We start from the raw sequence: 18295 nt of genomic DNA, 5'->3' as shown, positions 1-18295 counted from the left end.
ATAATTTTAAATTTTTATATTTTATTTTGTCTTTGATAAAATAAAAAAATATTTTAATAATGTTGCACTTGTATTAACGTGATTATATTGAAAAATGCAAAAGAAATAAAGTACGGGGTCAATAATATTTTTTTTTAAGCTAATCAAATTGAATTACTTTTTTAAAATAGGTTTAAGGTTTTTTTAAATAAAAAAAAAAAAAAACACACCATGAGCTTTGATGTAAAGGTTCTCTATCGGTTAACATTTATTTATTTTTTTTAAGTTTATTAAATATATTAATTCAACTGTTTTAATACTTATTAGTTGTCTTCAAAAGTTGGATTAAACACCCTTAATGGATAAAGTGTTAGTAAAGCTCGGGGAGTATATAATTGTAATCGAGGTCATTGGATTAATCGGGGAGTATTTCTACAGAAATCCCTCAGCTGGATGAAATGACTCAAATTAAGGCTTAAAACCATTAAATTAATCAGATTTTTTTTTTCTTTTAAAAAAAAAAATGTTTTCAGTCAAAGATGATCTTTATTTATTTATTTATTTTTACGTTAGATTCACGACACTGTCATCCACAGATTTAAAGAACTCAGACCTCCTTGTAGCATCCTTTGGTTCGAGTGAAGGTCATGGAAATTGAAGTTTGGGATTGTAGAAATGGGATTACCTACCATTGGTTCAATTTTAAATTTGAATACTAGCTTCAATATATTATAAATAATAGATGTTCTATACGGATAACTATATGAGTGGGTGATAATCAATATCCAATATTTAAAAAATAATAAGAAAAAGATATCACTAAAATTGATGATGATGAATTGTGACACTGAAGAACGGATTGTATTCAAGCTCATAGAATCTCATACCATTTACATTCAAGCTCTAATATTAAATAATAGTACATCAATACAATATATACAAAGAGTTGCTGGGTCTTCCTGCTCACAAGATTTTGAAGAACCTGCTATTCACTCCTGCCCTGTACAGATGCAGCTCAGATGCAGTTGTTATGCTAATCTCAATGTTGGCAGGTGCAAACAGGACATCTCCTTCAGTAACAAGCTCTTTGGATGATCCTGTATGCATTTTTCCCTCCCCAGCTGTGATCACAAATATTGAAGGACCTGGGACTGCAGGGAACATTGTTGATGCCCCTCTAGGAAGAACACAGCTATCAACCTCAAATTCATCAAAAGGTGGGAGGTATCTTTTTATATACGGACTTAGAGGTAATCCTTTCAGGATTTCAGGGAAGCCCTGGACCACAATCAGGAAGCAAATTTTCAATGCATCGTTTTGTTCATCTATTCACCTCGATTGCTTTCCGCACATAAAGGCATCAACTTATACATTACATCCATGAATAAAAGCGCATAAACTATCTAAATCCCTGATTTATGAGCCCTACATTATCAATTGGGGGGAGTGTGCAAAAGAGAAGCAAAACAACCAGCAGATAAAAGCATCAATAAGTTTTGCAATACTTTTTCCATCGCAAGATGGTGAAAGTTCACCAATAAATGGCTGACAATATACTTTTAACTAATTAATCAATCATGAGTAAGGGAAGGGCCTGTTGGTAAAAAAAAAAAAAAAGCACCTCTTACTAGCTTATAAAGGAAGGTTGTAGGTAGTTGGGTGCAACCCTACGTTTCTCAGCAAGAATTCTTTTTCTTTCCCAACCACCACAACCCACACCCCGCCCGCGGCAGCGGCAGCGGCGCCCCCCCCCCCCCCCCCCTCCCAAACAAACACCCCAAAAAAAAAAAAAAAAAACACTCCTGCGATCTACGTCTCAAAATTTTCTATCAAGAGGAAACAAAGTATTCCTGAAATTTCCTAATTTATAAAGCATTCATGCTGTATTGATCTTGATAACTTGAATTACCCAGGAAACAAATAGCAGCTTTTGCAAGACATGTAATTTCCAGGGTATTTCATGCTATGATTGCAATTCATTTGATGAACTAAGCCCAATACAATATGAATACCAAATTAAACATAGGAAAAATATATGGACATTCTCATAGGAGGAAATCTGAAAAAGAAAATAACTAAATATACAAATGATTTCTTCACCTGTTTGTATGTGAGCATGGAACAGAGTGTTTGGACATCCCGATGCTTGGGAGTAAGGCCAGCCCGCACAACATTGTCTGATGTTGCCATGCATTCAATGCAGTCACCATATAGATATGCATGGGGCTCATTTGCCCCAAGATACAAGGCTTCACCAGGATTAAGCTTCACATAATTGAAAAAGAAGGCTGATATAACACCAATATCGGCTGGATATTGCTTTTCTAACTGCAAGACCAGCTGTTCCTTATCTGTCAACTGCCTCACCTGATGCAGTATGTCAAGACTGAGATTAAATCAAGGAGAGTCGAGAACATAAAATGAAGTTATACAACTAAACATCTCAATATGAAATAAATATGAATATTTAAAGATATCGACACCCAACTACAAAAGATTTAAGGAGACACCCCCTATTTTTTTTTAAAAAAAAAGGAGTAAATTTACACCTATAAAAAAATCAACACATTAACTGTGCAATGCTTTTAACTCTACTATCAAATTCACAATCTAAACACCCCAATGTCAGAAGTTCACTTCTACACATGGAAACAATAGACACCTTATAAGATGGTAACTTCAGATTATATGTTTGTCACAACTTTCAGATTATCTTACAAAATACAGTAAAATAACAGTATTAAGCAAAACATTTCAACTGACCTGGCTTTCCATGTGCAAACGATTTTTCAATTTTGATATTACTTTAGTTGTCATCTCTTTGCTAGCTGACATAAGCAGGGTAAAAATTGATCTGAGAACTGATTTTACTTTCTCTTCGCCATCCTGCTCATTCATATGCAATACTTGGTTCGCATCTGTACTGCCAACCAGTTCTACAATTTCAGGAATATTATGAAGTACAACTTTAAGCTCCTGAAAAGATATAGCAAGTTGCTCGGGGTAAATTAATGAGTTCATAAAATAAATTCACAACGAAAATTTTATACTAATCTCCATGCGATCTCTGTGCAAGCACACAATAAAATCAGTTGGAAAAGAAAATTTTAGCTTTCTTATATCAATTCTTATGATCCCCTTTTATTAGGAATGGACTTCAATCCATTTTTAGATATAATAGACATGTAGTTCAATTCACCTCTTATAGAGTTTGTGTAAATCTAGGCTTCCTATCTGTTAATTCTCGTATATGCCAATACATAACCTCATCCTAACCCAAGAGAAAACTTAGAAGTGGATAATAGGAAGGCAATTCGCTCATAAACTTAAGGAACGCTGAGCGGATGGACACTCTAAATAACTCAAGTTCCCAATTAATCTCCACAAAATCATTGAGTTAATACTGGTCAAATGATATTAAGCTTTGTAAACTGAAAAATTATTGCAGTTATGTATCACATAGGTCCAGCCCATTAGAAACAATGAATACTAACGACAATCATCAGGAGAGCAATACTAGTCAGATCTAGTAAAATCTCATCCAATTTAGTGAATCTCTTAGACTTGTCAAAAAAATACAAAAAAAAGGCAACCTTTTGCTTAGTGCATTTCCTGGCCTTAATAAAATTCTCATTTCAACATGATTCATAACACAAAAAAATAAGATAAAAATCAACTAAAAGAATACCAATGAACATAAATGCAAACAACTGAGTTATGCAGGTCAGTGAACCACCTTAAGACAGATAAAACCACAAAGGACCTCAAACTCAGTTATGGCCAAAGCCATCTCAGGCTTGTGGTTATCATCCTTGTAAACATCTGGCTGCAACTTGTGCAGCATTTTGGCCAATTCTTTATCAGGATGAGCCTGAATAGACAATGCTTTTGCCACAGAAAGTACCTATCAAAGACAACAAACAGTGCACATCAAACACAACTCCAAGTCCATGAATTTCAAACAAAGAAAGTAACGAAAAAACTGATAGATCATACGATGAAATATACACAAACCATTCTAATTGAGATTAAAAGTTAAACAAAAATCAAACACCATATCAAATGTTCCACTGACACTTAGCACAATCACCAATTTCCATGACTAACACATATGAGAAATGGACACTTAGAAATGAAAATTTGATTCAACCTAGAAAGGAAAGAATGAAAGTAAATGGAATAACTTATTGCCTTCTGATATTCAAAAAGCCAATACAGAAGATGGAACTTATTTATGAGAGATAAAAGATTGTACAAAAATTTAGTATCTTCCATTTCTCTAAAACTTTAGGCCATCCTGCTATCAAAAAAAAAAAAAAAAAAACACTTTAGACCATGCTAACTCGAAAACCACTTCCGTAGGTCAGAAGCATCCATTGCTTCCAGGAATACACTCCACTGGACATGGAAGTCCATACACACGCATAATATTAAACGTATAAACACAAGTAGAAGATTATACATCAAAATTCACATCCCCCAGTAAGATTATGATTAAAAACTAGTAAATAGAAGGGAAAAAAAAAACGAAAAATTACAAAAACACAGATTCACGTTGTCACACAGACACAAAGAGAAATATGTACCTTGAACAAGAAAGGGAGATCAGAACCCCACTTATCAAAAACCTTATCTCCAAGCACATTAGGGTTCTTAGCAATCCACTCTTTCAGAGTGATACACTGAGACCCAATTGGAGCCCCATTCTCCACCCCACTTTCCAACAAAAAAGAGGGTCCAGACTCGTGGGTTCCCATCCAAAGCTCGGCATAAGGCTTGTCAAGTTCAATTTTAGAGGCAGAATTGAAGGCAAAGAGCCTAGCAACGTGGGAATCCGTCCCAGCTTTGCCCCAATTATAGTTCTGAACAGAGCCTCTGAGTCTCAGAAGTGGAGCATGGTGATAGCGGTGATTGAATTCAGCATCCATTGATTAAACGCAAAGAGTTAAATGAACAGAATTGGAGAAATGGGAAAGGGTTAGGCAATGGCCATGCAAAGAAGGGAAAAGAATGTGTTATTGCCGGTTTTTGAAGAGTTTGAAAGGGTATAAAGAGAGAGGGAAACAGGTTGACGGGGGCAGGGAGAGAGAATCACAGAGAGACTTGGGTGATTGAGAAGATTTGGAAAGGTGTGGGGTCCGAACTGAGAGAAATTATAATTTACATTACGGCCATCTTTTCGTATAAGTAATTTATATGAAATGACGGGTTAATAAAATATAAATATAAAATGTATTAAAATTATTAACAAATAATTATTTAATAATTATAATTTTATAGAATCTACCACCATGTGCGTTACAATTTCTTATTGCTTAAGTTGCGTTTAGGAGTCTTTTAGCAAAAAGTTAAAAATTTTAAAGAAATAATATAACTAGTATTTTAACCGTTGGTAATAATTATTTATTATTTTATTTTAATAATATAAATTTATATTTTTTTTATAAAATTTTGTTAATGAGAAAATTTTTAATTAACTTTATAATTTTATTTTAAACATAGATAAATAAATAGATTTATTAATATATTATTTTTTAAATTATGAACAAAAGCTAACTATAATTTTCATACTTTTTAAACATTAAATGATCTCAAACTCTTAAGTTTTGTATAGGAATATTTATTTTTGAACAATATATATTATACATGTAAATAGATGAAATTTGACAAATAATTTATCAAACATAAATATCAAAATTTTTTAAAAAATATATAGTAAATAATTAAAAATATAATTATGAAAACAACAATTGAATCAGCGACTAACAGAGGGAGATTTTGATAAGTATCATACTCAATATTCAAGATAATTGATAAATAAATTTATTTTATAATATTAATTAAATTTTAACAAATAAAATATTATATATATATATATATATATATATTTAATTAGTTCATACATTCAGATAAAAAAATAAAATCAATAATCAATATCATTCTTTAATCTGAATTTTAAAAATTATAAGGATAAACTGACTCAATTAAATTTTAAATAATCATTATCTCTATCTTTATATTTGCATATCAATTAGTTAATATCCTTTAATTATCCTTTGTGAAGTAGCATCCTTTGCCGGTTAACTTATATAAATCAACATAACATAATGACAATTAGCTAACAAATAACATATTTTTAAATTATTTTCTTAAACAAATTACATTTATTTGTGAACTTATTTATATTCTAAAAAATCTAATTTTTTTAACTCATTAAACTCATGAATTAGAAAAATTATAATATCTTTCTTTTATCTTTTTTTTTTTTATTAAATTTCTACTCAAATTAAATCCCATGGCCTCTAGAAACCATTTCAATAATATCAATAAATTTTAACCTAATTACATTATGAATTTACTTGTTATAATCAATAATTCAAAATGTATTGATTCTCTGAAATTTTTTAGTTAAAAATCTTATAATTTGGACACATTTAAGTATCATTTATTACTTTTAAAATTTTGATGTTAAATTAGATCCGTATAATATATATAGTCTCTATCTCATAATAAGATGATATTCACACCCTATAATTTATGAGATAATTAAAAATTTGAAAATATACGATGCATTAAAAATTAGTACACTAGAAACATCCTGTAAATTTTCCTAAATCTTACCATAATTTATAAAAGATATCATTTATGTTTACATTAAAGGAGTTATAAAACAAATCAAGCATTAATGAATAATGCAGAGCTATTCATTATAAATTTATTTTGCTCTATTCAATATAAATTTTTAATATATATAATTTTATAAAATTATAAATTATTGTTATAATATTAAATTTACAATTTTTTACGAGTCCTTTGCTATTGATGTTATTAAGACTTTTTTCTTAATATATGTAATCAAAGGATTATTCAATAAATTTTATTTTGTTTACTTTAATTGCCGTGGAATTTTTTTAGAGGGCAAATTTCAAACTAAAAGGATGTAAATAATCCTTATCAAATAAGGATATTGTATATTATATATATCAATTTAAAAAAAAAAAAAAAGAGTGGGTTCTGCTCGTGTTTAAAAATCTAGTATCACCAAAATAATAAAACCTGATTTTAATTAAATTATTTAGTCTTTAATGCATATGTAATTTTTTTTTTTTAAAGAAATCACATGAATCAACAAAATTTCTTACTTGAAAAATGGTGAAAATAAAAAAAAATAAAAAAAAAGAAAGTTGGGGACAAAAGGAAGATAAAATCAAAAGAGAATTGGGGTGGGTTGGAAAAACAAGGAAGTAAAGAGAAGGGAAGCGCACTTGTAGATGTCGCCGGAACGGCTTGTTATCATCGCCAGAAACGGCACTGGATTTGTGGCTGCTAAAAACGATGCGTACAACAAGCACAAAGCGACACCGTTATAATCGAGAAAAGGGTCGGTGGAGATTGCACTCAGTCTTCTCCTCGTTGTAATTGTAAACTCGGTCATATTGATATACTTTTCAGTGTGGGACCCACGTCTCCAATAATCATCATGTGAATTGGATACGACGTCGCTTTCCCTACAAATCTTTATTTTTAATTTAAGAGGATTAGTTAAATGTCAATTTTCCTTTGAATTGATTAGGTTTGGCCACTGATTGTTAATTGTATCACAAGGACTTTGACTTAAACAGTGATGCACTGCGTTTCTTTCATGATTTATTTTAAACATGATTTAATATTATTATTATTTATTCTAAACATGATTTAATAATGCAAACTAAATAATAATTTTCCTACACTTTTCAAAAAATTTTACTTTTTTTTAATTTACTTACCTCCAATGCTAATCCAACTCACTTCCTTTTATATAAAAGCTTAATTTCAGAAATTCTAAATTTAATTTTTCTTTCCTTTCTCCTTCCATTTTCTGCTTAATCTTTCTTTTGTCTCACCTCACACGATGCCACTCTTGTTGTTTCCAACCCCATTTCCTTTCTGGGGCTAGATTGTTCATGCTGATATTCTTTCCATTTTTTACTTCAATCTCAGTTTTCCTGCCCACAGTTGCAGATCACCATCATCATCCTCAAGTCCTAACAGTGCAGCGTCAACCTCACTTACCTCAATGCCTTTGCCACTGCCATGCATGCACTTGTCACCGTTTTAGCATTTCGACAGTTCGATTACTATAAATTCACCCATATAGATAGATGTCTCTCCATGGTAGTTTCAAAGTCTACTTCTACAATATATTTATTTAAATTTTGTTGAAAACTAGAGAATTTTGTTCAAAGATTATTCATAGGTAGGTAAAGTCTGCAAATTGGTTATGAAATTTCCTCCTCTCATTTTTTTATAATTTAAAATTAATCAATTTTAATTTTTTTTTTGTACAAAAAATAAAATAATTGAACTATACCTAACATTGAATTGTCTTATAATCATTTATAAATTAACAATACCCACTTTTTTTATTTTTAATGAAAAATCAAATATCCCTATATAGTTTTTTAACTTTTAGGTTGTGGATAAACAAAATATTCCAATTATTTAATGAATTATAAAATGCAAAAATATACCTTTGGAACTCAAGATGCTGATGTGGGATTTGGTTTTATTCATGCTAGCAGTTAATATGATAAGTATCTTACGAGCAGCCAGCAAAGCATGCCATATTAAATATATATTTTTAGAGCACGATCGTTTTTTATATATTTTATATTCCATTAATTAATTCAACTTTCAGTATAAAAACTATATTTAATTATTTTATTCCAAATTCAATTGCAATTATTATATAATCCAATTAACTTATTGAGATTTCTTTTAACTGAACAATTTTGTTGGTAGAAACCGCAGCTATACAAATGGACAAATTAAAAGAAAATTTCAGAAAATGGTGGCACTAAGCTAAGTCCAAGAGATCGAATATCATTTCATATGAACTATTTAATTATATAATTCTGATTAACATCACTCTCTATGTTTCTCAATTCATAAGATTCGTCGACAATCAAAATTATAGAAGACACATAATTACATCAATTAAATTTCTATATCCATACTAAAAAAATTAAAATTTTATCATATATATTTCTTAATTAATTAGCTTATGTATGTCAATTTTTCTTTTTTTTTTTTTCCCTCTATTTGTTTTTTTCGCCTTGGATAGGAAAATAAGTGCTTGAAGTATACTTTACAAATCAATTGAGTTGCATCTAAATTCTGAATCAGTATACTGGCAAATTTCTCCTGTACAAATGAATCATAGATTGCTATGTTATAACCCCCAATTAAATGGGCTAAAAGAATGAGGCCACGTACACAACTACACAGAACACACCATTAAGCATGCATCAGATGAATCAAGATGGCAATGTTTCAGAAGTGAAGAAAAGCCCTAGAAGGCGCAAATAGCGAACACAGAAGCGCCTCCAATATATCAAGAAATCCAGAGTCTGAACCTGGAAAAGGAATAGGGGACCAAGAGATCGTTAATATACAAAGCATGCTTAGATCTATGACTCAAATTATTGGACAAGATTTTTGTGGTTTAGTTTGTTATCAGGAGCTTTAACTGTAAACTCAGCTTTAATAAAAAAAAAAAAAAAAATCACCAATTCTTGATTCCATGAGATGGAACACTCAATGACCTAACCCTAGTTTCAGATTTCTTCCATTTTGTTTCCTCTACCATTTAAATTTTGACCTACTTTCTGTCCGTGAACTCACATAAACCATATTATTATTCTCAGTGGTTATCAAAATTTGTGAGCTCTTAATTCTGTTCTTCACTACTTCTTCATAACCTCCTAGATTAAAAATGGAATGCTAGAAAATCAGTTGACACAACTCTACTAATTACTAAACACAAAACAAAAAAGCAGCCTTGAAAATCAATTTCCATGTGCCCTATCAGACAAGGCTAGGTGGTTAAGAACCACGTGAGGCATGAATAGAAATCTTAGGGAGGTTCCATAAAAATAAAAAATAAAATCCTTATACAAATTGTACCTCAAGATAAGATCACAAGTCCAAGATATATGGATCCACAGAGAAAAACAAATGATATCATTCCCCTACAAGTAGTCATAATTTTAAGTATGTCAGAAGCAAAAATGTGAATCCATAATCATCAAAGCATTACCAGTTCCACAGATCATATAGATGATCCCTGATAGTCAGTCATCTATGCTCTTAGCCAAAAACTTAAAACCTCACCAGATAATTCCCCAACCAACACCATTACAAGGACAGGGGCAAAGTTCCGCAAACTTCTCAGCATCGCTAGAGTGGACTCTTCGAGATATTAGATCATCATAAATATCTGCAATTGTTTGAGATTAGGCACTCCATAACTTCAATAATAGCCCATTTGACCAAAAAAAATAATAATAAGGTAGAAAAGAAGAATGAAGATGTGTACCATAAACTGAGAACAAGCTGTTCATCACTCCTGCAAATAAAATGTTGGATACAAGTTACATTGTTTTCATATTCAACTTAACAAAGAAATTATTGTACAGAAGCAACTTTAGAATAAATTTATGGGAAGATATAAAGGAATAAGTATATATACCAATGAAGAGAATGATGTATCGAAGAATCCGTAATTTTGTTTTTTCTTGCAATATCCAAATAATAGCAAGGAAAATAATGAATCCTGAGAATTGTTTTCGCAAACATGCAAGATGTGAGAATTGAAACCTATGAAGTAACTGGTAAGAAAAAAGAGGTAGAAAATCATATTAACACTCACCAATACAGAGACCTCGAAGTGTCCACTGTTGAAAAGTAATGTATAGTTAGTAAGATTGTACAACTTTAAAGCTTGAGAAAATCCGTTAAATGAACATTAATACAGCAACAAAGAACAATATCAGCAACAACTTATAGCATAAAGTAGGAATAGGAAATAAATTATTATTGTGCCCCTAACTTACATTTTTAGCAACAAAAAGCACAACCAACAAAGCTACAGCAAGACAACCGGCAGCTATTCTTGCAGTAATGAGATTTGTGGATGCAAGTATCAAAGCCATTCCCCAAAATGATGAACCAAGATCTGGAAACAAAAAGCAATTGTACACTATCAATGCCATTAACTAGTAGAATGGAAGATGTCCAAAGAAGGGTATCATTTACATTTAAAAGTAGGACGAAGTTAATTGATTTCGTTAGGGGGGGAAAACAAATTCAAACTCATGGGCCGTTATAAAACACTTCTAGCGATTAAGAACCTGGAATCATGGCAATTCTACTTCACAATATCTGGTATCCTCTGTGTGTACTCGTCCAGATCACAATGTATTGGTTATACAAAGCAATAAAGGTTAGGATGAGATTGGAGTAGGCCTACAGGTTTAAACACAGAAAATCAATAAAAATTAGACTTTCAATAGGAGGAGATGGAGAAGAAGAGCCAGCAAACAGCTATGCCTTGTACATAAACACAGGTATGCACACCAGAGATACACATAATATACTCTCCATGCTATCATTTGATTCTTCAAACAAATGGCCAATCAGCATGTCCTTGTCTTTCCCTCTCCCATAGCCATGTCACACGACATTTATTAAAATAAGAAACAATGACTAAAAATCTAGCTTTCAGGGGCAGGAAAGAATTACATCCAGCAGGCAAGATCAACCAATATACACCACCACGTGTTTGCGTCACTCCACCTTCATTTGCATGAACCTGAATCCCTTCCACCTGCATATTACAGAGTATGAGAATGATGGCAGTTGAGCATTCCCAAGATAAAGAAAACAAAACATGAACTGGCAAGTTTGCAGGTCAGCAACATGAGTTCTAGTATAGTTTAGATATTGAAAATATGCCAACTCCCTCCATCTACTTGGTGAGAAAGGATTCATCATTGAAGGCTCAAAGAACATACAAATAAAAAACAAAACATGAACTGGCAAGTTTGCAGGTCAGCAACATGAGTTCTACTATAGTTTAGATATTGAAAATATGCCAACTCCCTCCATCTGCTTGGTGAGAAAGGATTCATCATTGAAGGCTCAAAGAACATACAAATAAACATTCAGAAGCCAGGGAGATAATATTTGAAACCAGGAAGAATGATTACAAAATAAATTAATTTGCAACTAGCTGCATATGTGAAGATCTATGCTTCAGATCTGAAAGTTGAACTAAGGTGCAACAGACAAGTAGCACCATTTGATGAAAAATTCTAATTACATCATTCATTTCCCAAAAACAGTAGCACCAAAGTCAAGTGCTCTGTCTACATTTTCTTCACTGAATAACAACACAATTAAAATATGGCATAGTCTCTGCAACAATAGCAAGCGATCTCTCACATGCATAAAAGCATATTAAACGGTGATGTTTAGAGAAGTGAAGAAAATGTGCAATATAAATATTAACAACTGAAAAAATTGAAATAGCATGACAAAAATATAATGTGCTTGATTGTGCAGTAAAGGGCATAACAAGGCACATCCCTGTTACATATCTTTTTTTTTTTTTAAATAAAAGTCGAATTTGCATTAGATTGTGCCTTAGTAAATGACCAGGAAGAACTGTAAAGTATTCCATAACATTAACAAGTCAGTTTTCAATATCTCCCCTTCCAGTGACTAAAGGGAAAAGTGATAAACTAGATGCTCTGTATGCCTCTAAATCTCATCTGCCACTAAACAGGAGTACATGAAGCATATTTCAAAGTGAACTCCCATGTAAATAAACTCAGTTGTATTCCATCATAATTCATAAGGGATAGTCATATCCTAGTCCATTAGAATTGAAATTAAAAAGTTAGTCAATTCTGAGGGAAGCAATGTTTCATAACCTTAAAAAAAAAAGCAATATGCTTTGTTGAAGCTAACTATTCATATCTTCCATTAAGGATTAAACTACAATGTTTCACTATCAAGTCTGTTACTGAATTGAAAGCATATAAATTCTGTCCCATGTCAATGAAATGCAAGAGAGAAGCAGCCAAGCAGCAACTTATTACCTGACCACAAGTGAGTTTACAAGCAATTGCATGATTTGCTTCATGCAAAAATACAGTGATGAGCTTAAAAGGTGTCATTAACACAGTCCTCCATAGCTATGTCAACAAAAAGACAAAAACTAAACATCAGAGACAAGTAAACAGTCTCAATGCAACCAATCACACTACAACAATATTACCAAACCAAATTACATTAGCATGTATTTATGCATTAAAGTTAAACGCACAACCATCTTACTTATATAAATCCAGCAAAATAAATGCTTCCCTTAGTAGCAAAGGCAGAAATGGGAAATGCTCATTGCTGTAATACACAGCTAAAATTCCACCTAGCCCAAAATCATCCATCTTTCTTCATTGTTAAACTCTATGTTATCATAATTTCAGTCCTCTAAGATTACCTCTAACCCCATCTTTATCAACCCTTGTTAGCATAATACGAACTTGTTGAGAAAAATCACACCCACACAAAATAAAGAACACAATATTTATGTGATTTACCCTCTAATATAGGGTTACGTACACAGGCATGCCATCTTTTACTATTTTTAAATAATAAATCATCATTACAAGCTTAAAACTATACTAACCATAAACTCAATTATACCCAAGAGAACTCATGCTATATCAAACTGGTCATACTAAATATATTAATTAGTCTCTCTCAGTTTTCTCTAGATATAACCTAATATATTTACTATTATAACACTACACCTAAAATGTGTGTCTTCAACTACATAGACAAAAGTCCTCTCACCAATAGATAAGTATCATTTCAAATTAAATTTTATGTCTTTTCAATACCTTAGACAGAAACGTCTCTTCATTGCAATGGACAAGTGTCCTTCATCAATAGATAGTTAAGTGGCCCCTCATCAATAGATAGGCAAGTGGCCCCACATCAAAGGGCAAAGTTTCTCTCTACAATGAACGACAACCCCTCTCCATGGACAAAGCCACTCTTCATGAGCAAAGTCACTCCGTGTAGACGATGCAACTCTCTTCGATAGCCAAAGCTAAATAAACTTTTCAACATTTTCTTATTTATAGTATAAATGTACCCGATCTTAATTTAATCTGACTAGGAGCTCCACTCAATTTAAAAATAACACTAAAATAACTAAAATAAAATAAGAGTCTTACTCTGTATGGAAAATATTCATCCACGCTATCGAAGAGTATCTCACTAGATTATAACAGAACTGCACAAATCCCTCAATGGTATCCCCACCCAAGTTTCAATATATATATATATATAAGCAAAACAATTGAATTTCTCCACAACAGTAAATATGTGACTACAGATCAAACCTAAAAGTTTCTGCAACACAATTTAACTAAGTAGAACTATATGCACAGTAATCTGGAACAAAAGACCAATAGAAACAAGTTTTTTACTTTGTTGACTTAATTAAGCTTATAATCTTAAAAAAAAAAAAAAAAACAGAGAAGCTTACCGCGAGAATAACAAGGGAGAAGACACCGATGGTGACTAGGAAGACAACCTGGTCGTGCTTGCAGCAGTTCTTCAGTTCCCAATTTGGCATCTCTATCTGCTTTTTGATTTCGAAATTCGGCTGATTGGGATGTGAGGAAATGAGAGCAAATCTGGACGCAGTGAACCTGGTCCTGAAGATAAAAAGCAAGTAGAGAAAGTTCAAGACCTTATTTTTTTTTTGTCCTTTTTGATATTCAAATGGATTGGTCGAACTGTTGCATTGGGCTGTGTGCAGATGTCGAATAAAAGAAGGGAGCCAATAGCTATTTTATAGAAATTAATTACATTAATATAAATATTTCTATTTTATAGAATTTTCATAAAAAAATAATTATTTATTTGAAAATAATCACGTATTTCTATTAATTCTTTAAATATTGGATAACAAATTCTCTCAGGTCGACTAATTCAAATTGGAACCATAATTCCTGACCTTATTTTCACACTTTGAGTCCAATTTCACATAGTTCTAATCCAAATCAAATTAAGCTCAAGTTGCGGACTGGGCTTTTGATAACTTAAATAGCTTCTACTTTCAGTCGAGACCATTTCTAATCCCACAATCTATAATGCTTATGCCCACAAATCTCGTATAAAAAAGGAAAAAAAAATGCATAGCATAGCAATGAGAATGGAAATAGCCATCACAAAAGAGGTCAATTGATCTCTTCTTTTTATTAAAAAAACCTTGAGCTCAAAAAATTATTCTAAATTCATCACCAGAGACTGACGATCAAATGTTATTGTACATCTAATTTGTCTAGTAATTGACCATTGTTGCTTAATTAAGAATAACTATAAGATTTTTTTTTTAAGTGCAATTATTGTCTGCACTACTTGGGAGAATTTGTTTAGAGGTTCCAAAATGTACATGATATCAGATTGTTTATGGTTTTAGACGTATTGTTTGGAATCTTACTCCTGCTTTAGACTCCATTTTCTTTTATAGAAGCTAAGCATCCATTATTCGATTGCCATCATTGCTACTGCATCTAAATATATAGCACTGATGAAATTTTGTTTTTAAAAAAGTATCAATCACAGTGAATCTTGAACTGGGTTCCAATTAAGTAATTAATTTTCTATTAGGGTTCCAAGGTAAACAAAATTCTGTAAATCAGATCCTTCAGCCTCTTTAGGTATATATATATATATGTGTGTGTGTGTGTGTCTGTTCTCTTTAGGTTTTAGTTTTTGGCAAGTAGAAAGGGGCTGCATTATTGTGGAAGGGACGGGGACAGGGACACGCATGTCGGCCAACTATCTTTTCATGTTCATGCATGATTGAGTCTTCTCAGCATGATTGTTCAGTTTTGACACAAAATCAAATCTCATTACAGAACATAACAGATTCAGATCAAATGTTTCCCTCAAAAATGAAACAAACTAGTATTAGTACGTAGGTAAGCACTATCGTTTTCTCTCTGTCTCTCACACATATACTCCTTATCTTATCTACACAAAATGAAAATAAAGCTTGTGAAAAAGTCGCATTAGTGCTATGCAGGAAATCTTAGGTTATCAATTTGGATATACCTACCATCATTATTGCTTATTTGTAAGGCACTGTGTGTCGTGTGGGATCACTGACCACCGGCCTTCTTTTTTCCCCTTCTTGCTTTTATGCCTTTTCTTGCAGAGCAATATTGGTCCCTAGCTAGCTCTCGTTGGGTCCAAAAACACAGGATGTAAAATCAAATCATCATTATGATTGATCCACTTTTGGTCACCAAGGTTCAATTAATGAACCAGAGTATTTGATGTACCTACCATCATCAGAGTCCATCAAATTTGTTAGATTCTTCCTTGCGAATCATACACTCGAATACTAAATTATTGATCAAATAACGTTTTTGAGTCGATATGCTTTTGAATCTGAATAAGAAAAGCAATAGTAATTAAGCAGAGACAGAGCAAATGGAAGCCAAGACAACCCGACAATAATCAGAGCTAGCAAACAGAAGGTGCAAGATTTGGCTTTCGGTTGAGTTTAGGACTTGGTTGTCCAGGGACAAAGAGGAGCAAGGAGAGTGACAAAACCCAAGAAAAGAGAAAGAAAAGGTGGGGTATTTCATTGATCTCATTCTCTGGTGCCAAAAGTCCGCGTCGATTGTAGAAAAAGAGCAGAGCAGACTGCACAGGCTAAAGATTCCAATATCTGTTTTGCTTGTTTCTTCCTTTAATAGTGTCTATGGCAAGTGGGCGTGCATGGAAATTAAAGGCAAAGAAAAAGAGTGCACAAAAGTTGGAAAGTATTCTTTGGTCCCATGTACATATATATCTCCCCTGGACCATATTTTAGTTGGATCATCAACCATCTTTTAGTTAATTAACTAACAACCTCTGAAGTTTTCATCTGTAATTATGAAATTAAACCTACCATGAAGAAAATTATGGATTGGTTGCTCCTTTTCATTGCTTATAGCATTAAGAAGGTCCTTTTCTTAGTAGAATTATGGTAAGGAAAGAAAAGGTAATCAGTTAGGTGAAGTTGTTAAATAGTCTGAAAAATTTTCCATTAATGAAGTTTTTAACACCCATATTGGCATTGATTTGGTAGGTAAAAATAAAAGGATTAATTTATAATACCTAGAATCTATTGAAACTTCAAAATAGTATTATATAGATAATTATGGAAGTCTCTTTCTTTTAACTTCATTTCGTTATGTGTTTTATGTGAATGATTTTTCTTGTTTGAAATTTCATTCATCTTAAACTCAAAATACAATAAATTTAGTAAAATTTAACTATTAAATTATAGATCCTCTGTATTGATTTCTTATATTTATTTCTTTAATTTAATAGTTGACTGATTCCAGACAGAAATTTTTCGTATATTAAATAAACTAGATAGCTTCATTAGGAAATTGTAAGATTATCAATCTTAGATTTGAAATGGTTACACTGCTAAATGATGGTGGAAAATCCAATTATATATTTGCAGGTTTTTAAATATTCAAATAATTTTTGGATTCTGCAAGCCTTTATATTGATTTCTTTTGGTAATTTCCTGGGTTAATGAGATTGCTTTTCAATACAACAAGAGGAAATTGCTAAGGCAACAATAGTTGGATAGATTTTATTAGTTGATGAGTGAAATATTTTATTGTAATCTTTCTGCCACATTAATTTGTTGTTATTTTAAAGAACATTCAGATAAGTGATACATATTTAACCATTAAATTAAATAAATTAAAATTTTAAAATTTATTAAAATTAAAATTAATTTGAAAAAATGTATGCCAATTAATGTAGATATATGATAATCAAAATATTAAAATTTAGAAAAAAAAAATCTGGTCACAATTACTTCTCTTCAATCTTAGTAAACACAAAACACAAAAACAGGCACAAAAAAGAATACTACAAAATCCAGCAGCCATACCTTTATCTCCAACAATACCAGTAAATTAATGAAGCCTTATTCACTATCTAGAAGCTATGAAAGTTCACTTCTGTCCAAATCAGTAGCATTTTTCTTTCCTAGGAAAATCCTTGGGAAATGACAAGATCATCGATGAAGAGATAAGACACTGAGGGTGGTAGACGGAGGAGATTAGGAATTGGTAATTGGTTAATCTAAGTTATCCTTAATTACTAAAGGGTAAAAATAAATCATGCATGATTATTATTATTATTATTTTAATTTTAATGCTACGACTTGCGTAATGTTTGAAATAATTGACATATTACGTCAATTGCGACATACTCTATTTTTTTTTTTTTTAACATGTAAGAACAGTCGTAGGCCTTTAATCCAAGAACAAAGCTCTCCTAACCTGCAAATACAAGAGAAGCCCAAAGGTCCAATAAAGCAATACAAAAAGATTCCAAAGTCTTTACCAAGAAACCTTAAGCTATAGGGTAAGAAACTTGACCTAAAGACTCAGGAACC

At 31.7% G+C, this 18295-nt stretch overlaps 2 protein-coding genes across 3 annotated transcripts; both read right to left on the bottom strand.

Annotated features, from left to right (window-relative positions):
• Positions 1-818: 818 nt before the first annotated feature.
• On the bottom strand, positions 819-5124 carry LOC110661121 (mannose-6-phosphate isomerase 1). Its single transcript, XM_021819686.2, has 5 exons — positions 4566-5124; positions 3716-3883; positions 2743-2955; positions 2080-2346; positions 819-1257 (listed from the first exon to the last, which is right to left on the bottom strand). Exons 1-5 carry the CDS (start codon positions 4905-4907, stop codon positions 943-945), a joined length of 1305 nt encoding a protein of 434 aa, XP_021675378.2. The 5' UTR covers positions 4908-5124; the 3' UTR covers positions 819-942.
• A 3955-nt stretch (positions 5125-9079) lies between these two features.
• LOC110661122 (uncharacterized) lies at positions 9080-14586 on the bottom strand. Of its 2 annotated transcripts, XM_058153340.1 has the most exons (11): positions 14360-14586; positions 12903-12998; positions 11542-11626; positions 10854-10975; positions 10670-10694; positions 10490-10573; positions 10337-10366; positions 10132-10237; positions 9925-9989; positions 9254-9374; positions 9080-9162 (listed from the first exon to the last, which is right to left on the bottom strand). In XM_058153340.1, exons 1-9 carry the CDS (start codon positions 14447-14449, stop codon positions 9926-9928), a joined length of 702 nt encoding a protein of 233 aa, XP_058009323.1. In that variant the 5' UTR covers positions 14450-14586; the 3' UTR covers positions 9080-9162; positions 9254-9374; position 9925. The 2 variants fall into 2 exon arrangements, with proteins under 2 accessions (XP_058009323.1, XP_058009324.1); XM_058153341.1 differs by lacking the exon at positions 9925-9989 and having other exon boundaries at positions 9080-9374; positions 10058-10237.
• Between the last annotated feature and the right edge of the window lie 3709 nt (positions 14587-18295).

Source organism: Hevea brasiliensis, chromosome 9, assembly GCF_030052815.1.
Source record: "Hevea brasiliensis isolate MT/VB/25A 57/8 chromosome 9, ASM3005281v1, whole genome shotgun sequence".
Taxonomy (NCBI): Eukaryota; Viridiplantae; Streptophyta; class Magnoliopsida; order Malpighiales; family Euphorbiaceae; genus Hevea; species Hevea brasiliensis.
Note: the sequence above shows the minus strand (reverse complement) of the source record. Positions and strands in the feature narration are given on the sequence as shown.